This window comes from Vanellus vanellus (genome assembly GCF_965231255.1).
Source record: "Vanellus vanellus genome assembly, chromosome: 1".
In the NCBI taxonomy this organism is placed as follows: Eukaryota; Metazoa; Chordata; class Aves; order Charadriiformes; family Charadriidae; genus Vanellus; species Vanellus vanellus.
This window is the reverse complement of record NC_138905.1, coordinates 139,614,934-139,635,018: the sequence shown is the minus strand read 5'-3', so window position 1 is coordinate 139,635,018 and position 20,085 is coordinate 139,614,934. Positions and strand designations below refer to the sequence as shown.

Sequence of the window (20,085 nt, the reverse complement as noted above, 5' to 3'; positions counted from 1 at the left end):
TGATCTGTTAGCAGTCCTGGGCTAACCCACAACCTCTGCATTCAGTCTTCAATACATCCATCGGTCTCGTATTTTGAAGTGAGATTGGAACAAAGATATTTCGCCAAGTCAATTTGAAGTTACGAGCCTAAATTCTTGTGCTAACAGTCTTCCCACAAAAAAATGAGGTTTGATAGCATCCCTGCAATACTCTTCTGAAACATGGGTTAATGCTGGGATTCATTATTATCAATTATAGAACGACATATGAAAAATAAAGAGATACTTCTAGAGTTTTGCCTAGGTAGAACTTCTAAATTGAGTGAGCACAGGCCTCTGAAATTGATCTAGCGCACACACGGATAAAAGCTCCCATGCCAACTTTCTCCCATCTGAAATTCTGGCCTGAAATAACTTAGAAGGTTGGAACCAAAAATGTTTCATATGCAAAACAATGAGATTCTGTGAAGGTCTGTGCAAAACCTAGATAATATATTCCCCTTGCTGACTCAAATTCTGCTCCATCCACACTAAATTCATATTTCCAAACTTTAAAAGGAGAATTCAGCATAAATTTTCATTTCTTTCCCCTTTATTTGGAGAATAAGAGAGTACTTTTTCTGAGTAGTTTTCCTCTACCTCAGTGTATCATAATTGACTAGGCCCGTAACTTTCTTCATCACAAGAACCTCTTCTGATTCCTGGTCCTTCTGAGTCCTTTCAGTATCTTCTCCTTCCCCATCTTCAAGAGTCACTTTGAATATGTCATCCACTTCAGGATGAACATTAGGATACCAAGAGGCCTCAGCAATTCTACAAGCTTAAGCTGATAGAACTGCTGACGCTACCTTAAGCTGATAGATCTGCTAAACTAAGATTAAACACAGCTATTAAATGATCCACTCTTTGAGCTTATATTCTTCTTATGGGATTCAGAAGACATCTCAACTTACACATCAGTGTGGCAAGGGGCAGCTCTCTCCTAAAAGCAGAAGGTCTTTTGATTTGTTGAACCTTTCTGGAACTGAGGGGCAACAGTCGTATCAGCCAGGCCTCATCCTGCTGGTTGCCATTTCCTCCGTATTGAAAAGCCCCTCAGTGGCTGACCCACCCACCCACCCACCTCCTGGGTCTCACTCACTGTTCCCTTGCCCCCAACCTGTGCCAAGACTACGTTCTGGTGGCCAGAACCACTGCACAGTTGTCTACATCAAAACAGAGCCTTGATTCATAGCTGGAAATTTAATGTATGAATGAAATACAAACACAGGTAGTTGTCCTAGTTGTGACTACTGCAGTGACCACCTTTCAGCACAAAAATAAACAAGACTTTCTATTTTTTATTATCAGCCCATGAAAGGCGCTTCTTTCCAGCAGGTAATTTCAAACAGGCAGCTGCAATAATCAGCTGCAGCTGTTAAGACAACAGTCTCCAGGCTGATATATATGAAAAAGCATCACAACTTTTATTTGATGTCGTAATGAATAATCATAGGCTGCCCCAAACTTCTCAAAACAAATCAAAGGAAAGCTAACGCACAAACAGATACATGCTCTGTGTCCCTGTTCTCTCTCTTTGGTGTCTGAAGTCAGTTTCGAGTGCAAGTTGTACTGTGTGGGCAATGGCAACGCACAAGCCTTTACAACATCTTGCTAATTTAGCCTGGTTACTCTCTGCTAACCACGCACCATTGCGGTCTGACAATTACAAAGGTGGGGAGAGAAAAAGGGAGCAGTTTGGTCTGTGTGCTCTTGGTTACTATGCTCGAACCGTTGCACAATCACTGTGTGAGGAAAAAAGGGTACCTACTGATATGAATACCGCTGGTTTCTTCTTCCTACAGCAGTGGAGACCTGCGAGGGAGGCAGCCTGTGTTCCCAAAGTGGGAGGCAGCATATGAATGAGTAACAAAAAATCATCTACCCACAAAGAGCAAAATAAATAATTACAAGTGGTAGCATGTAGCATGCTTTTCTAATACAAATATAAAGCCTCTGAATAGGGTAAAACAATTTTGTGTAAAAGAAGAAAAACTTCTTACCTACTTCTTCCCCCCCTCTACTAAGAACCCACTCTTCCTCAAGAGACCAATGTCTTCACCCCCTCTTCCCAAGGGGTTCCTACTGATGCCCTGTCCCAGCCCTAGCAGCCAGAGTTGGGCAGGAGTAAGTGGAATGTTTTCTTCTAAAAGCCATCTTGGGCAATGCTGTGGTAGAGAGCACTATTGGTGACACTTCTGCTTTATAAAAGTGAAAGCAGTATTAAACAGACATGGGTAGCAACACAGCTGTTTTCTGGTGCTTATCCAGAAAACCCCCCAGATTTTTTTGTAACTTTTCAAAGAAATGCAATGGAAGAAAATCATATACACTTGAGTAGTCAACAGCACTTACTAAATTGTTTTCCCAGACCCAACTTCAGGCATCAGTGCTTCTCCTTTATCAATAAGTCCATCTGTATTTGGCTATGGAAGAGGAAAGAGGAAGAACGATGGTTTCCCTGGGCAAAATTCCTATCCCACAAGACTTCCATGTGCTCATAACTCTTTAAGTCCTCTGCTAGCCACAGCCCTTACCCAGAGCTTTGGAGATTACACTTGGTGTGATAAAAGCACATGAGTTTTCTATTTTGCTGCACAGACACATACATGACAAGCTCCTTTTGCATGCCAGGACAATGCAGGCGGCAGGACTGTAATTGCAGCAATAATGCAATTTACCTAATTATACCGAGATGCTTACTGTGCAGCAATGTCATCTGTGTGGCTACAGCATGGGACAGTATTACCAGTGAGAAATAACTGAGCAAGTTCTGGAATTGTAAGAGGTTTATTCTTGTGAAGACATCAACCGTTTTCCATCATTCTTTGTTGACACTATGAAGAAAACATGTCCTGCTTGTGCTGTCACAAGGGACAAAGCAATGACACATAGGAAAATCCATAAAACGCAAAACATTGTTGATGCATGGTGATTTGCATGTAGCCTTTTCTTTACAAAGATCACTTGTCTCAGAAGTCAAAAACTTGCTGTCAAGATTGGAAGCAAAGATGTCATTTTTATCTGAGTCACCGGAGATACTGGCCAAATTTGTGCCTGTCTTTGCACAAGAAATAACAGCAAGAGAAAACATTGCTGTTATGCTTCTGCTCCACTAAGATCAAAAGAAGTTCACCAGTAGTGCAGTAGCTGTCATGTACTGCATATCAGGTACTGGGGCGTGTACTGTTCAACATCTTTGTCAGCAACATGGACAGTGGGGTTGAGTGCACCCTCAGCAAGTTTGCCGATGATACCAAGCTGTTTGGCGAGGTAGACACACTGGAGGGGAGGGATGCCATCCAGAGGGACATGGACAGGCTGGAGAGGTGGGCCCGAACCAGCCTCATGCAGTTCAACAAGGCCAAGTGCAAGGTCCTACATCTGGGTCAGGGCAACCCCAAACACAAATACAGGCTCGGCGGGGAATGGCTGGAGAGCAGCCCTGAGGAGAAGGACCTGGGGGTGCTGGTTGAAGAGAAGCTCAACATGAGCCAGCAATGTGCGATTGCATCCCAGAAGGTCAACCGTATCCTGGGCTGCATCAGAAGAAGTGTGGCCAGCAGGTCAAAGGAGGTGATTCTGCCCCTCTACTCTACTCTCGTGAGACCCCACCTGGAGTGCTGCATCCAGCTCTGGAGTCCCCAGCGTAAGAACAACACGGACCTGCTGGAGCGTGTCCAGAGGAGAGCCACGAGGATGATCCGAGGGCTGGAGCACCTCTCCCATGAGGAGAGGCTGAAAGAGTTGGGGCTGTTCAGCCTGGAAAAGAGAAGGCTCCGGGGAGATCTTATTGCGGCCTTCCAGTACCTAAAGGGGGCCTACAGGAGAGCTGGGGAAGGACTTCTTACTAGGGCATGTAGCAATAGGACGAGGGGCTATGGCTTTAAACTGGAAGAGGGCAGGTTCAGATTAAGCATTAGGAAAAAGTTTTTCACTTTGAGGATGGTAAGGCACTGGAACAGGTTGCCCAGAGAGGTTGTTGAGGCCCCATCCATGGAGGTGTTCAAGGCCAGGCTGGACGTGGCCTTGGGCAGCCTGGTCTAGTGGGAGGTGTCCCTGCCTATGGCAGGGGGGATGGAACTTGATGATCTTCAAGGTCCTTTCCAACCTAAACCATTCTATGATTCTATGTCAGTAATGTGCTTCATTAACGATAATGGCTGCAGTACAGCAGAGAGGAATTACATATGAGGTACTACATTCTACGCATTCCTCTACAAGTGTCGGAATAGCCAGATGTGCCCTAAAAGTGCTAAGTAACTGCACTTGCTGTGACAAAGGGGGGTTCTGAGCATGGGAGGACTGCAGCACTATGAAGAAGTAACCAATAGCGGCACGACTGTGATTGCAAAGATTAGGCAGATGCTTCTGTACTCTAACTTAAGTTCTGGGCAAGCATGTTTGGCACAAACACTTGTTACCCAAGAACAATGAATTTTTACGTTCTACGATACCTGTGCCAGTAAATGTAATTACTCACATGCCTGCAGGAAGCAGGCACAAGCATGTTCTAACATCAGTCATTCTCAAGTTTTTAAGAACACTCAAAGAACCACAAGGAATCCCAACTTTTAAAACCACTTTCTGTATTTCCTAATACATAGATTATCCCACTAACCTCTGCTCCTGAGTATTTTCATACAGTATTCTCTGAAATAGAAGCTGTAGAGCACATCTTTCTACGCCTGCATCTCTTCAGGCCTTCAGAGCTCCCTCAGCTTTACATACCAGTTTTTTTTTTCTTTTTTCTATTTTTTTGTTTAAAAGAGAAAAAGTTTAACAGCCTTCAGCCTGTTTTTAACTTGAGGCACAAATGATTGTGGTGGAGTTTCATGTTATTTGTATTCCTGCATGCCAAGAGTGATTGAGCCCATTTCACACTGCTAAAACTTCAAATTCTTCATTTACACAGTCCTGTGATGTTAGCAAATCAACTGGATGGCCACCTGTACCCTCTTACCATATGTTTTCATTCCATGGCATTCAAGAGTGATGGGAACATGTGGTGGGCTTTAGAAGCATCTCTGCAAAAGGCTTAAAATGTAGTAATTTAAGAATATAGTAGATTCTTATTATCCTACTGAAGTGGTGGCACAGATGTAGCATGATGGAGTGACAGTATGATTATTATTTACACATATTGAGATACACTAAAATTAGTGTCAGATTTAGAAACAGGATGGACGGTTAAATACTAGATGCACCTTAATTTTAGCTACTACCTTCACTTCTTTCAACAGATGGTACTACAATATTTTAAAACTCAATTGCACTCAATTCACCTTGCATACCTTAGAACACAAAAAAAATCATGATCTAGTCATTCAGAGCAAATATGCAGATGTGAAATAATATACCTCTTATCGACAATCTCACTGGTAAAGATAATCTGAATAGTATAATTGAATAGTTACATTATTTCTTATATAAACTGAAGCAAAAGAGATGTGAAATGATGGGGCCAGCCACAGAGATGAAACTGGAACACGGGGTTCCTGAGTTTGTGAAGTGCCTTTTATGTTAAGATGCTTCACCAAAGCTTGTATTATTCTTACTTAGTTTTTATGCATGAAATTATACTTTTCAGACTCAATATATCTAAAATTAATTACACATTATATATTTACCCACATATATACGTGCTGTGAAAATAAAAACTGTTCTTGTGTGTGATCTGAACCTCAAAGTTTCGACAGTTCCTAGTCTGCAAGCCCTGGCAGCACTGTGCCAAGTTGCCTGTGACTCCAAACATGTTGCAGAGGAAGGGTGATTTGACTCAGAAGGGACCCTGGGTTTCCCAGATGGTTGGCCTTTCATGGCAGTCCCAGGAGGAAACAGCAAGGAGAACGCAAAATTAGTATTCACCATCTGAAGCTCAAAGTTTACTCTTTTGTCTTGGATGGTGTTACCTCCATGTATGTATATACATCTCCCACTGGAACTGTCAGTGGCAGTTCAGACTGCCAGAAAATACTGCAGTGCCCTTAGTGATCCACTTCCTCACATGAATGTCCTGTAAAATTGTTTTCATATTGATGGAGCATTTTTTGAGGGACCAAGAGAGCTGTGGTGGGGCTTGAAGAAGTTGATTGTATCCATCTCACTACAAACTGATGCCCTGCTGTAATTGGTAAGTTGGACTTTGCTCTTTTTGGCAGTTTTCTGTAGATCCTAAAAAGTTGACAAATACACAAGCTGATGTCTTTCACATTTTGTTCTTCTCCACACCGTTATTTTCATTCATTTGATAATCTTTTTCTGCTTAACCTTGATTCACTCAAAAACTGGTCCTATGGCACCCCTATGAACGTGCTGCCACGCAGTACCTCTGTTCATAGTCAAAGATGAAAATTCAGTGGTCCCTTGTTATTCCTTAAATACGTATACGACTTGAAAGAAACATATGCAGATGATTGTATTGCAGCACAACAGCTGTGTTTGCTAGGCTTGATCTCCAGCCTACAGGAAACAATGGAAACTTTTGCATTAGTTTTAGTGAGGCTTAGATCTCTTCCACTGTAACCTAAGTACAGGTCTACTACGTGCACATATCCTGCATCAGGATTCTGATAGCTGAGCTTCTCCTTTCAATGAATCTCCAGTTAGGAGTTCAATGTTTTACGCTGAAAATCAACGTGTTTCCTAGGAAATAAGCACTACTGTCTCTAAGAAAACTCAAGTAGGATTCACATTATTTGACGCAGATGTCTTCACTGTGTCTGACCTAGTGATACTTGGCTTCCTCCACAGCCAATACTATACAGAGTGAAAAAGCCACTTCTATGGCATGGTCTATCTGCCCTACATAGACATGCACTTTTGGATGTCAGGAAGTGTAAGAAAAGCCTTTTTCTCTCAACTGAGTACCGAGACATCCTAGCACGAGTAGGTCTGACTTAGATTATCTACCCTGTAGACATCTGTCCTTGATCAGAAGATCCCACCCCAGGCGGCCCAAATTGGACTCAGTAGCCAAACAACTTTACCAGTCGTTTTTACGTAGTCACTATGGTTAACCAAAATGAAATCGAAGACAACGTCTCTGAAATAAACAACGCAGTGTTTTCTCCCTTTTATTGCTGAGATATGAAGTCAGCAGCTTAGCAAGCCGAACAGAGACGGTTTATCAAGGCCTTACCTTTGGGGATAGTAATCTGACAGCCCAGGTCACAGTCCTGCTGCAACTGATAAAAAGCCACTTCCTGCAGCCGAGCGCGCTCCAGCTCCGAGAGGCTTTGAACGGGAACTGACTTCAGCCGAACACTGCGCCCTGACATGCTGTTCCAAGTGAAATCACCCTACAGGAAATCAAATGGAAAAATATGAAGCATCATATGGTATGCGCGGTTTAATAAACAGAACCATCTCTCTTACTGCTAGGAAAAACAACACAGGTCCTCTTTTCTAAAAGGCCGTTTTCTTGGACATCTCTAGCTTTTCAAATATCTTTGTTTTCCTAAGAGCAGCATTCCTTAAAAGGAGTACAGACATGCAAAACAAAAAGTCAATTCTGTCTGAAACCATTTAACCAAGTATTGTTGCAAAAACATTAGGATTCCCGTAACCAAAAGCACAAAGTGGGGAGAAAAAAGCCCTTGTCTGCTTTTCCCGGTTTGCTTTCTTTGTAGAGCACTCGGTTGTCACTGCATTCCTTTCCCCACACAGTCAGATGTGCAGACCTCCACAGGTCTGTGGACAACACGCATCTCATCCCCCTCAACTTCCTAATTCCACTCCACCAGACTGTTGAGAGAGCACGCAGGCAGAGCCCCTCCTCTTTTCCGACATATCCCATCCCCTCCTAATGATGATATTGTATTTAGACCACAATCGACTAAAGGACAAGCTGTTTCGCACTTTTGAAAAGCCATAATAACAATGTATGTGTTAAAATTTATACAGGAAAACAACATGAGATATGCTACATCTCTGTAAGGTACCAATTATGCTTGGAAAGCAAATCAAAAGCTTTAGCTGTTCTATCTCCCACCTGTGATAACATACACAAAAGGCTATTCTCTTAGCTACCATTTAGCTGGGGTGAGAGAAGTAATCATCCGTCAAAGAGAAGTGCAAGCACACAGACAGGGCTTAAAGGCTGACAATTAACTTCAGGCAAGAATTTCAGAATTCATCAAAGCATCATCAAAGAGCGAATTTTAGCACTACGGGGAAAGAAAGAAGAATTTGTTTTTCATTCTAACTGTGTTAAAAATAAACATCAAACTCGTCAGTAGGTATAACCTGATGCAGCTGTAGATAATGGAAAAACTGATGTATGTCAGCTGAGCTGTAAAGACAAATCCACCAACCTGCCCTTCATCACAACATGGCAAACATACAATTAATAAACTTCACTCTCATTTTAAATGCTCGCTTTCAGTTTAAAATTCAACATCTGTACCTTCAATGCATGCTCATTTTTTCACCGTTCACTTTGAATTCATCTGTCCTGCACATACATCTGCAGTCAAAGGATGTCCATTGACTTTAAAAGACATTGACTGAAGCTCCTGATTACAAATATCAGTAAAAATTGACTTTACTTAGCAGCTATGCATCCTGTTGCATGTCAGCATCTTTGTGCACGTTTCTATTTGTTTTGCCTCTATATGTGAATGTTTATATATATGTGCAGACATACAACCTGTATATACATTTGTGTATACACACATATACGTACCTACATACGCATGCCTATATGTGTATTCACATATGCACGAGACAAAAAGCATTCATCTAGCAATATAGATCAAAGGAACTATACATTAAACACCATTTCTTATGATGCATGAAGTACATTTTGAGTTCATCAAGGAAGCTTTTTTTCATAGTATTTTTTTGTAAGTCCTTAGTCAACCATAATAGATAAAGCTGTTACCTCAAAGCGAACAACTTCGTATCCGTACACTCAATGCATGTACTATGCTTGATATCTTTATGATCTTTACATATACATGGGCCGCATATGCAAACTTTGCACTAGCCCAGTATCTCACTACTGGAATTTGTTCCTTCGGTTTTCGCCTCTTCATCTCTTCTCGCTCTTCTAGCGCCTTGCTGTTGAGTAGCTAGATTTAGTAATCTCAAACTAAAGGTTTGCACGGCGACACAAGCTGAGCTGACTCGCTTAACTCAAGCAAAACCAAAGCAGCAAGACTCACATAAACCTGATTTGCAAAATTGCAAGTAAACATTTACATTTCTTAAAAAGCCGTTGTCATTTATAGATAAAAGTGATCGAGAACAGAATCCACAACCAGACAATGTATACTAAGAAACTAATTCCTTTCCAACCCTGATAATGCAAAAGAAACTTTACAAGTACAGAAGTATGCAATTCAATCCCCATGAACATGTAATGTACAAAATGTTCTATGGTCAAAATGGCAGAGAGAAATACAGGTCTTTATGGTAGAGTTAGAGGGGATTTTATCTTATCTATTTCTCTGAGATGGGCATTTTCATAAACAAAAATATCACTGATATGTCTACCATAAAAAATTTCAAACCGAGATATTTAATTTTGAAACAGAAATGGGAAGCAAGAAGGAATTAGAAAATGTTGAGGTAACATAATATTGAAGACTGTAGACTTTTTAGGACATGTCCTCTTTCCCCTAGAACACAAAAATGAAGGGGTGCGTGGGGCTTTTAGGAATTACCACAAGTAAAATAAGTATTCCTTAACTGAATTTTGCAAGGACACAAGAATTATTGCTCTTGTTCGGATAAAAATTACCAAGGGCAAATCCAACTCTGGAAGTAACTCCACATCCTCTGCCTTACCTCTGAGTTAGCTCTGCAACTTCAAGCAAGCAGCGAGCTGGACCACTGCCATGCCGCAGCTCAACTCTCAGCCCAGCCCAACCAGTTGAACTCAAGGGAGACAGGGCTTCCTAGCTCTGGTACAGCCCTGCATTAATATTCTGCTTTGGAGACTCCAGGTTTTTTTTTTATTCTGGCAGTCTGCAAGCACCCGGTATGGCTCTGGCGCTCAGTGGGTTAGCCTTGTCTCGCTAAAAACGGTGGGATGCAAGATCCTCACCTTCCAACGCCACGACACGTTGCTGAGCAGCGATGAAGAATGTGGAATCACTCTGTCCCGTTGCTGTGCAGAAGACATTCTTCTTTTACACTTGATGGGTTTGATAAAATCTCTGCTAGGTCACATTAACATAGGTTTTTACTATGCTAATGGAACACATGACTAATTAACTAAAATATTTTTGGAAGATCATGTGTTAGGGCCAGTGGAATCGCCTAATCTGCTAGAGAAGTGAGAAGCTCAAAAAATATTTCCTTGAAAAAGTCTGTTTTATATGGCAAATAAATATCACTGTCTTCTATGAGCCAAAACACAGTATTTGATAATTTAGTGCCTTCACAGACTCCTATGCTTTGTGTGACACCAGGTACATCAAAAGCCTCATCTTCCTTCCAAAGCACTGTATAATCTTACATACACCTTGTAAATTACTGCAAAAACAACCAGGCTTGGGAGAAGTCCAGAAAAGCCAAGCTCCCTCGGAGAATGGGTGCTGGTGCAATTACATCAGTCACATCTGCCTAAAGCTGTTCTCCCCTCTGTGGGGCAACCAAAGGAGGGAAACAGCAGGACAGACACGGAGAATATTTTCTGTTTCTCTCTCCATATGAGGAGGTACATTTCATCAGCCTCCTTATGCTTCAACATCAGCCTAACGCAGCTCCCTGCAGAAGCTTAAGAGGAGCAGAAGAACTTTAAGCACCGAGTCAGAGCGACTTGGTTTTCGAAGTTCACGCACTGCATATGTATTCAGACATACATACACAGCTTCTCTACTATTTAGATTGCAGGTCAGAATATGACCTGCAAATGGCTCCTTCGTCACCAAGACCAAAAAAAAAAAACAAACCCAAAACAATACAAAACCAGAGAAGAGCACAAAGAGAAATATGGCTCTGGGATAAAGCGATCAGCCTGATAGGACACAAACTGCAAGGGTGTTTTCATAACTGACTTTTACGAAACTCTAAACCAGACTAAAAGCCTTCTCTCCTTTCTTCTACCAACCAGTCACTTCTTTTCCCTCGGGAGTCTCCAGCTTCAGCTACATTTTCTTTCTGGCCCTCCCACTAACATCTAACGTCTTTCCTCCACTCAACCGAGCAGTTCCCTTACCGGGTAAGTCACTAAAATACCAGAGCAGATGACTCAGCAAAGGAGATGACTGATTAACTGCATCTTGTGCCTTTGAAGAATCTGTCCACTTTTCCCGTATTTCTTGTCCGCAATACTAATAAGCGCATTTTTAATAAGCTGCAGACTGCAGGTTTACTAGTATTCTTTCGAGCAATTTTTTTAACGGGTTGGACGTTCAGTGGCTCCAAAATAAACGTTAAGTGGTACATCCTGACTTAAGTAACACTATGCGCTTAAATTACTCTTAAGCATGTGTAGGCTATTCTTGTGTACCTGACGTCTTTCTCCTGAGCCTCCAGCACAGTCTTTCAGATGTCTTTTAGTGAAGTCTCTTTCTTCTGTCCTTTGTACAATACAGAAACCGGTTGACAATTACCGCAAGGAATCCCGAATGTAGATGCAAATCTACGGGCGATGATGGACCTCTGTTGATCTCTGCGGAGTTTTAAGCCCTAGTGAGTAACAGGGATTGTGCACAGGGTGGGAAATAAGAACGTGCACACAGGGCGGTTTTAGATAACACAAATTTTAATGCAAGACGGAGAAAGCAGTTTTTATCTTACTGCATTATTGTTATTGTTAATGACTTTAGTCTGTACCCATTTAGGCAAATGCCATTATCAGATTAGCTGTCTACTTTTCATTAGTCTTTTGCTTAAATCCATTTGAAACCACTAAGATCAAAACCAATTATGCCTACTTGTTTTTCTCCTACCCTAGCAACACTTAGCTATCTGCTTGTATTTAGATGGGTCTCCACTGGAAAATAATTCCGTATTTTTGCACATGAAAAGATTATATTGCAACTAACATGGCATTACAATGTCTTAATTCTGTTTGCTTAATTACTTCTTTAAGCTTCATGAAATGGCCTATCATTGCCACTTTATAAACCTTTCAGTTACCTTGGCCATTCATTTCCACTCTTTCTAAAATTATTTCCAGACTCCTCAGGCATAAACTCTCACAATTTGACTGTCGGTGCAGGTAAGCCCTCTCTTCCTCACTTCTCTGCTGTCGCTGTTAGTATGAACCAAAACCAGTTGCGAAGTGAAAGCCAGTGATGCCAGTACAGCTATATACTCTATCATACGGAATCAATGTACAGAATACTGTTCCTGGACAGGATGAGGATTAAGGAGAAGGGGAAAATAAACTACATTAAATATCCATGTTAGCATTACATGCAGCTTAGGACCTAAGGACTGAATGCCTAATGCTTTACGAATGCCGACCCAGGTAACTACCTGCAGATTGATGAAGAGTTAGGAAACAACTGGACCATATGAGTGTGCTACAGCCTACATCTTTCTGTCCCCCAGACACTCCTCCATAGCCTGCAGCTGGAGTGGCAGGCAGCGCACTGGTTTCCAGCTGGCATTACAAACTCTGGCAACCCAGGATGCTTTGGCATCTCCAAACACAGCTGGCGTGGCACAGCTGCTCCCAAGGGACTGCTAGTATCACAAAAGAAGATGAGTCTTTCAGATTAATGAAATGGTATCTAAATACTAAATACAAAGAAGCCCAAGACTTGCTGCGTGACATCAAAGCATTCAGAGGAAGATATCTCACCATGGATGCACAAAGTATGGGGCCCCAACAATTAATCTTCATTAAGAAAGGTTGACTTCATTAAGGTCATTTTCTAGGGTGACATCCGGTTCCCCTTGACGTCAGCAGCAAAATCATTAATATAATGTCTCCGCTAGGAAGGGAAGAAGTACAGTCCAGATGATCCCGCATTACAGTTTGGAGCCTCGCACTGAAGTTGCCTCGTGCTATATTGTATTTATGTGTATTAAGTAATCTATGTACAGAAAAAGCTACTGGTTTTGTCAAAACGAAGACACTTCACAAAACAGTGGTTTAGATATCAAAACTATTTAATGGCAATTAATATAGCCATGGTGTTGCCAGAGACAGACCCTTCCTTGCTCCTAGCTAGCACCCTGTCTCATTGCCAAGGCTGGAAAGCCATGTATTCGAGATTGGCAACTGCCAGACAATCCCTGTGGGACACTGGAAAGCTCGTATTCCCCACAGGGGAGGCAGAATTCCCACCCACAGCAGAAATACTTCATTTAGCAAGACGGCACGAACCCGTGGCCAGGTAAAGATACACATTTCAGAATATTTCAATGGAGTTTTCCATTTATCAGGGGAGGGGGGAAAAGCGCCCTTCTAACTTTAGTCTAAGGATAAACAGGGAGCGGAAGAAGGACGAATAAGCATGCTTTCACTTCAGTATTAAAACAGCTAAAATAAAGGCAAAAATATTTCCTGTCCTTCTACAATCGGCTTTTCCAAGTCTTCCAAATGCCTCGGGAAGGCAACACAAGTTCATGTTTAGAATATTTAAAAAGCATTGTCTTAAAAAACCTTGATATGTAATGCAGATGTATTTCATTCCTTTTCTGACATTAATAAATATGAACAACGTACAAAGGTACTGCCTAGCAAAATATTCATCCCTAACATACCCACTCTGTACTGAACTTTTTTACACATCTCAAAAAACCAACCTCCAGAAGTTAGAGTTCCATTAACATGCATCCAAATACACGTTCAGATTTTCTGAATTTTTTACTCCAGCAGATACCAATGTTTTTGGAGGGATTTATCCAGAAGTACCACAATTAGAGCCAGAAGGGGCTGAGTACTTTTTTGGAAGCGCAAAATTGGAGACAGAAAACCTTAAAAAGACGAGATGCAACTATAAAATTACAGCTGAAGTTTTGTCAGTCTTCACCTAAACAGTTTTTTGTGTATTTTTGTCAGTAAAAGAGAATTAAGTCATATTGCAATACTCTGAATTTTGCTGCAGGTTGAAAGTACGTGCACAGCAGTCATCATCATGACCGCAGGCAGAAACAAACTGAACCGCAGTGATGCGAGACCACAGTAATGGGCAACACTACAAAAGCCAGTGCTTTCATCAATCTCAACACGAGAGATCTGGGATAGCCTGCATTAAGAGGAGAATTCTTATCCCTTTTATCAGTTCACATACTATATATTTTAAGAGGTTGGTCCTATGTTTTCCTCAAGTGTTAAAAGAGTTTCCTGCTTCAGCAGGAAAATAATGTGAACTCTGGAAGCTAATGGCAGCTGACCCAAATTCAAATACAATAGCTGCACAAGTATTATTTTTAGAGGCAGAGCTGCCTTAAAAAGACCTCGGTCCAGCTTCTGCGACTAACGCTAACGTGCTCCCAACAGTCCTCAACGTTGGACTGCTCATGAAGCTGAACAAGGAACCACAACCCGTGATACAGCGAAGAATGGCATGTCCTCTCATGTCCCCTCTGAGTTTTCCTGTGCCTCAAGTCACAGAAGAGGTGGGCTCTGCCCCGAGGACAACCTTTGCTCGATACTGCAGGTTGCGGTATCCATTCATGCCATCCATTCATGTTATGCTTTTACTCAATGTGAAGATTTCCAATGAGATTTCAAATACGAAACAGTGCTCTTTCTCCTAAGCCTAACGAGATTAATGTCAAGCATATGACAACATAAGGCTGAAACTATATGTGAAATGCATTTAAACAATCTGGATTAAACAAATATTATCATATTTCCTATTTGTAGCTTTACTGGTCCTGAAGTAGTACATAACACCCCAGTGAAACAATAAGGATCTCTGCTAGCACAGCGCAGAAGTTAACCGTTTTTACATCCAACAATAAGTATTAATGCGACTGCGGCAAATGCTTTGAACAGTTAGGAGTGGCATCTATTTCTATTATGTTCAGTATAAAATGAAAAATGGCAACATTTTATAGAAAGAAGTAAATGATCTACTACTTGAAACAGCATGCACGTGAGAGCGCACACTGTCATTTCCAAGCACGCAAAAATCATATCATCCTAACTATTGCATACAAGGCTAAAAATACTTTAGTACTTTAGTTTACCTCCTGGATTTTGAGCTTTTAAGATACATGTAGATCATATTATCTGACCTGAGCATACCCTCAGAATCTCATCATGAAGTAAAATAAAATCATTAATGCCATGACCCCAAGAACTGGCATTTGACTAACAGTAAAGCCTTTCATTCAATACAAACCTCTATTCTTATTGTTTCAAGCAGTTCAAACTAGTATGTTCTATAAATTGATATTACAGAAAGGGGTTTGGGTCTAAAGAAATGAGATCTGTTGCGCATGTGGAAAATAGCCATTCTGACTACCCACATACCAGGTCTGGTTGGAAAACAATTCTAGGATTTTTTTTCTTTCTTTTTGGGGGGGAAGAGCGGGGGTGGTTGTGATTCAGTTGATAGGAACAAAATGCAAGACATCTCCAAATATTTACATTTGGAAACAGAGTGAGAGCTCTCAGTTATTCAGCTAAGACACAGAGGACTCGGGAAAAGGTCTGTGCTACCCGGCTTAGAGCAAGAGCTTGAACCAGGCTTTACCCCATCCCAGGCAAGTGCCCTAATCAGGAGGCTACTGGCCACTCTAACATCCACCCCCACTACTACATCAAACCTTGGTGGAGATGGTCAGCCCCCTCCAGAAGGACCTGCAACCTCATTAGCTGAATGGCGACTCTCAGAGCTGACTTAGGACACCTCCAACAGTGACTCCCCGCTCACTCCATGCTGCGACTGTGTGTGCTCCTTCGTGCATGTTCTCTCTTTCACAACCCGGGCTGAAAGAAATGTGCCGTAGGAGACATTTTCTTATTTATGGAAGTTTCTTTTAAGTCATGAGCTTGTATCACCAGCCAGCAGCGTTGCAGGTGTTAGCGACGTAGAGTTTGCATGCATGCATGCCTCTCCGAGGCAGGGACAGGCACATTTCAAACACGCAGAAAGTAAGCAATTAGCTTTTAGGGATTAGGAGTTTTCACTTGATTTGCTATATAATAACTCTACACTTCCACTGTGGTTTGATCCCTCTTACACTATGTTCAGGGGTGCAAAGACTACCCCGTCCTACACACCCATGTCAGGCAGCCTGGGAGAAGTCTGTGCCACTAAATGAGTTGCAGTGCTCTCCCAATCTATTCCAGTTTATTGGGATTGCATTTCCTGCTTTGTTTTGGATTTTTTTTTTTAAGACCTGGGATATCAAATTCCACCTGTATTGGCAGCTGTTTTGATGACTCTTGCTCTCTTGAGACCCTGCAAAGACAATTCTCTCTGGAAAAGTTCAGAAAATACAGAAAGTCTAATAATTAGGGAAAATATTGTGAGTACAAAGAAGTGGCTTTGCACTCACTAGTATTATCATTACTTTTTATCTATGTAATTATTTTTCCTTTATTTTCTATGTATTGAAACAGTGTGTGCTCTCTTCTCGCAATGCACAGCGAAGGATAATACTTCAGCTTATTGAGAAGCACTACTTCAGCGTTTCTTATAAAAAAAATATCCTGCTTGCACACATGAATCTGCTGATTTGCCATTAAGTTACACACCAAACAAGAGTTTAAATATTTTTTAAGAAACCATCTCAGCTGGACTGGAACTACACGAACTGCTCTGAAAAGATATATAGCTATAGGTCAGATTGATGGCTCGGTGTACCCGAAAGACCCCTAAAGAGCACACTGATGTTCATCATTGCCTATTAACATGGAGGCTCGTTAAAAACGGGGCATTCCAAAGCAAGAAATGCGAAATGAATCCACACAAATAAAACCACTGTGCTGCAACATCCATTTTCAGGAGAAAGGTACATTTTGCAAACTGCCCCTCCAACCTGAGGCACCCCAAGTTCAAACCGCGTGCCTGCCAGACAGTCCACGACTTCTTTCTTTGTTTTTAAGCAGCACATTTATTTTGGACAGAGAAAGGGGAAAAATAGCCCATAAAGTTCCCACTGTTATGAAAAACAGAAACAATTGCTAGAGTTACAAGCTCCTGACGGACCGAGCCAGAAGATGAACAGCTCTTGGTCTCTACTTTCTTCTGCACAGCTAACCCAAATTCAAAAACGCAACAATGACACCGTCAGGGCCATAAAACCTGAGCTTACAAATACAGTTATTTGCCAAACTGAACCTATGCAGCTGCAGCTGTCATGCCACCAGCTTTCGAGAAGCCCTTATCCTCAGCGTCTTTTGCTGAGCCTTCAGGCACAGAGCATACAGAAAAGCGTCACTGCGGGCTTCAAAGCAAGCCACCTGACCAAGCCACTCACATACAAATCAGCCTAATTATGCAGTTTGGTTTAAAAATGTGACACCACTTCTCATTCCGCAGTTCCATTCCTCTCAGTCCAACTATGAAAACAGGCAAGGTCATGAAACTGGTCCAAAAACAAACAGTATTCGAGGGCTCTCAGTTTGCTGATGGATCTCCAGAGCCTGGTAAGTGGTCAGTAGTGCCCTTTTCCCCCCCACACCCCGCGTCAAAGCTGTCCTGTTTTCTTCAAACATAACTAAAGCACAAAAAAATCAAACCCGATGTCACCATGACCACCACATTCAGCACATGTTCTCCATCACAATTATCTCTACCTCACTACGTACACGATTATCTGGTTTCCTTACCCATTAACTAAGTTCCCTTGCGTCTTCAGCGTCCTTTAGTATTTGATCAAACCAGAGCTGAATTAAGAACTTGAACCCGACTACGCCGTTTTGTAAAATAAGAATAACGTCGTTGTCCTGAAGCTGTGCACCGAGTGTCTGAGCGAGCCCAGCTGGAGCAGCTGAGACTCCCAGGACACCTTTTGCTGCCAGACGTCATGAATCTTAGGGGGAAAAATTTGATCTTTTCATTTCTCCGTTTCGAAGCAAGCCGAGAGCCCAGCCCAGGGGAAAGCCCAGTCACGGGGCCAAGTTGCGACCGGGTTCCCCGCTTCTTACTCCGGAGGACTCGTGCAAGGAGTGGCGAGGAAGGGGTTTGTCTCCCCTCAAAAATCCTTCTCCCCCGTGGCTGTGCAAGCTCAAAACCGGCTGTAACTGCCCAGACTCTCCCTCTCAGGAGCAGCCAAGTGAGTGCTGGATGCAGCTGCCGTGGCTCCTTGGAGCACAGCGAGGAGCACTGGGCGGTTTCTGCCTCACCTTCTCACGCAGTCAGTTTGCAGCTTTTGAAAACGCTTTTGAAAACTTCCTCCTCAAACAGGCAGGCCGGCTGTATTTCCAACGTGGTTTTGACAACAGCAACACAGAGCCTGAGCATTTTACACAGTTTGCTAGGGCAAAAAGAAAAAAAAAAAAAAAAAAAAAAGAAATCCTTGATAAAGGCACTGCTTCATAAATAATGTCTGTCGTGTTCGCAGTCCCCATACACAATGCTGTCATCTATAGTGTGTGGGCAGGGAGCGTAGGAAATTTGTGAAAAACAAACAGTGAATCACCAATGATTTTGATGGTAGCTCTGCCCTACGTGGCATTTCACCAAGTCATCATTCAGAGGGACGACTTCGTTTCTCGGCTGGCACGACTCGGCGCTTCACCAGATTGCTCCCAGAGCGGGAGAAACCACGGGCTAGAGTTCACGGCAACGACAAGGGAGATTATGTAAATAATGATTTTTATTTTTTTTTTCTTTCATATCTCCACCCAGATGCTTTGTGCATCTCTCAATCGAGGTAGGCTGAACAGCCGCCCACCTGCCGGGCTTCTGTGCTCCCACCTCAGAAACCCCCGCAGCCCTTCCCGCCTCCGCACCTTGGCCACCGGTACCCGCCTGGCAGCAGCAAACACAGACAGCGGACGACCCTTATTTCGAAACCCTATCCAAAGCCCAGGGAAACCACTGCACAGGCCTCGGCGTGTTCAGTGCCTCTCAGATTGGACATCAAATCCTCAAGCCATGCAGCTCCTCACCTCCATTCCCAGTCTCTTTCCACACCGCTACCCAGGGCCAAGGGGTGCTCAGCACCGCCCGCGTGTGGCACACTAAGCATCACACCGTACAAGATGTCCAAGGGAAAGAACTGTCTCAGCTGCAAAGAGAGCTGAATAACGTATACGGTGCTTACATCCCAACACAAACCCAGGGCACCGGCCTTAGATTTCACTCTCCTCATCAAAATGCTGTAGCCAGAGATCAGCGTCCTGCTAGCCACCTCGTAATGATGCTGTACATCTGCAGTTCTCGCAATCTTTCTTCAAAAATAAGTTTCTTCAGCCCATATGTCCCTTGTGCCATTATTCTTTGAGTTTCCCCTAATGAGCAAAACTCTGCTATTTATATATAACTGGAAATGGGGACGTGCTCCTTCATGAACCCTCTCACTCGAACCGCGCAATGACGGAAGTGCCATTTCCCGGCTCTGCACAGCAGCCGCCCTGCAAGCAAAGAATCTAAAAATCACCAACCTTTTTTGGTGGCCTGCAGAAAGACAAAACAGAGTGGCTGTGAAGACTCTAACTAGGCTGTGCCCCTTGTATTTATGAGCTCTAGTCAAGGTCATTTTCCTTTACCTTGGATAAAAAATGTGGAACTATATTTGAACTCTATATTGGAACCATAGGTTCCAATTCCTATTTATTGGAACCATAGGTTCCCAGCAAGGGTTTTCTTCTCAGAAACTGAGAAGTCCAGCAATACTGGTTGAGTTCTGCTTTGAATTGGGGTTCTTCAGGTTATTCAGTAACTATCAGTGTTCTCTGAAAAAAAAAAAATAAAATCAGGGTGCTTTGGAGTACACTGTCTACACCTAGAACATCTTATTTTTAAATATTTTCTATTAGCTACCAGTACATCAGGGGAATGATTTTTCCTTATTTCAAACTACTTTTTTTCAGTGATGCACAGCTTTATATTTTAAAATATGCTATTCAGGATGAAATGTTATATATAATATGAAATGTTCACAGTTTATGGAAAGGTTATAGGAAATATACCCTATCAGCAACAAAATGGAAGAAAATGAACTTCTTCTGTTGTCTACTTTGAATTCATCTCT

The 20,085-nt window shown here is 42.3% G+C and overlaps 1 protein-coding gene across 1 annotated transcript in view; it reads right to left on the bottom strand.

Annotated features, from left to right (window-relative positions):
- Nucleotides 1-20,085, bottom strand: part of ARHGAP6 (Rho GTPase activating protein 6) — a gene marked incomplete at its 5' end in the record, with an annotated part of 348,127 nt that overhangs the window by 56,221 nt on the left and 271,821 nt on the right. Inside the window, one exon of the mRNA XM_082498508.1 lies at nucleotides 7,160-7,319. Coding sequence (XP_082354634.1) covers nucleotides 7,160-7,319 — 160 coding nt within the window. The remainder of the gene's footprint in view (nucleotides 1-7,159; nucleotides 7,320-20,085) is intronic.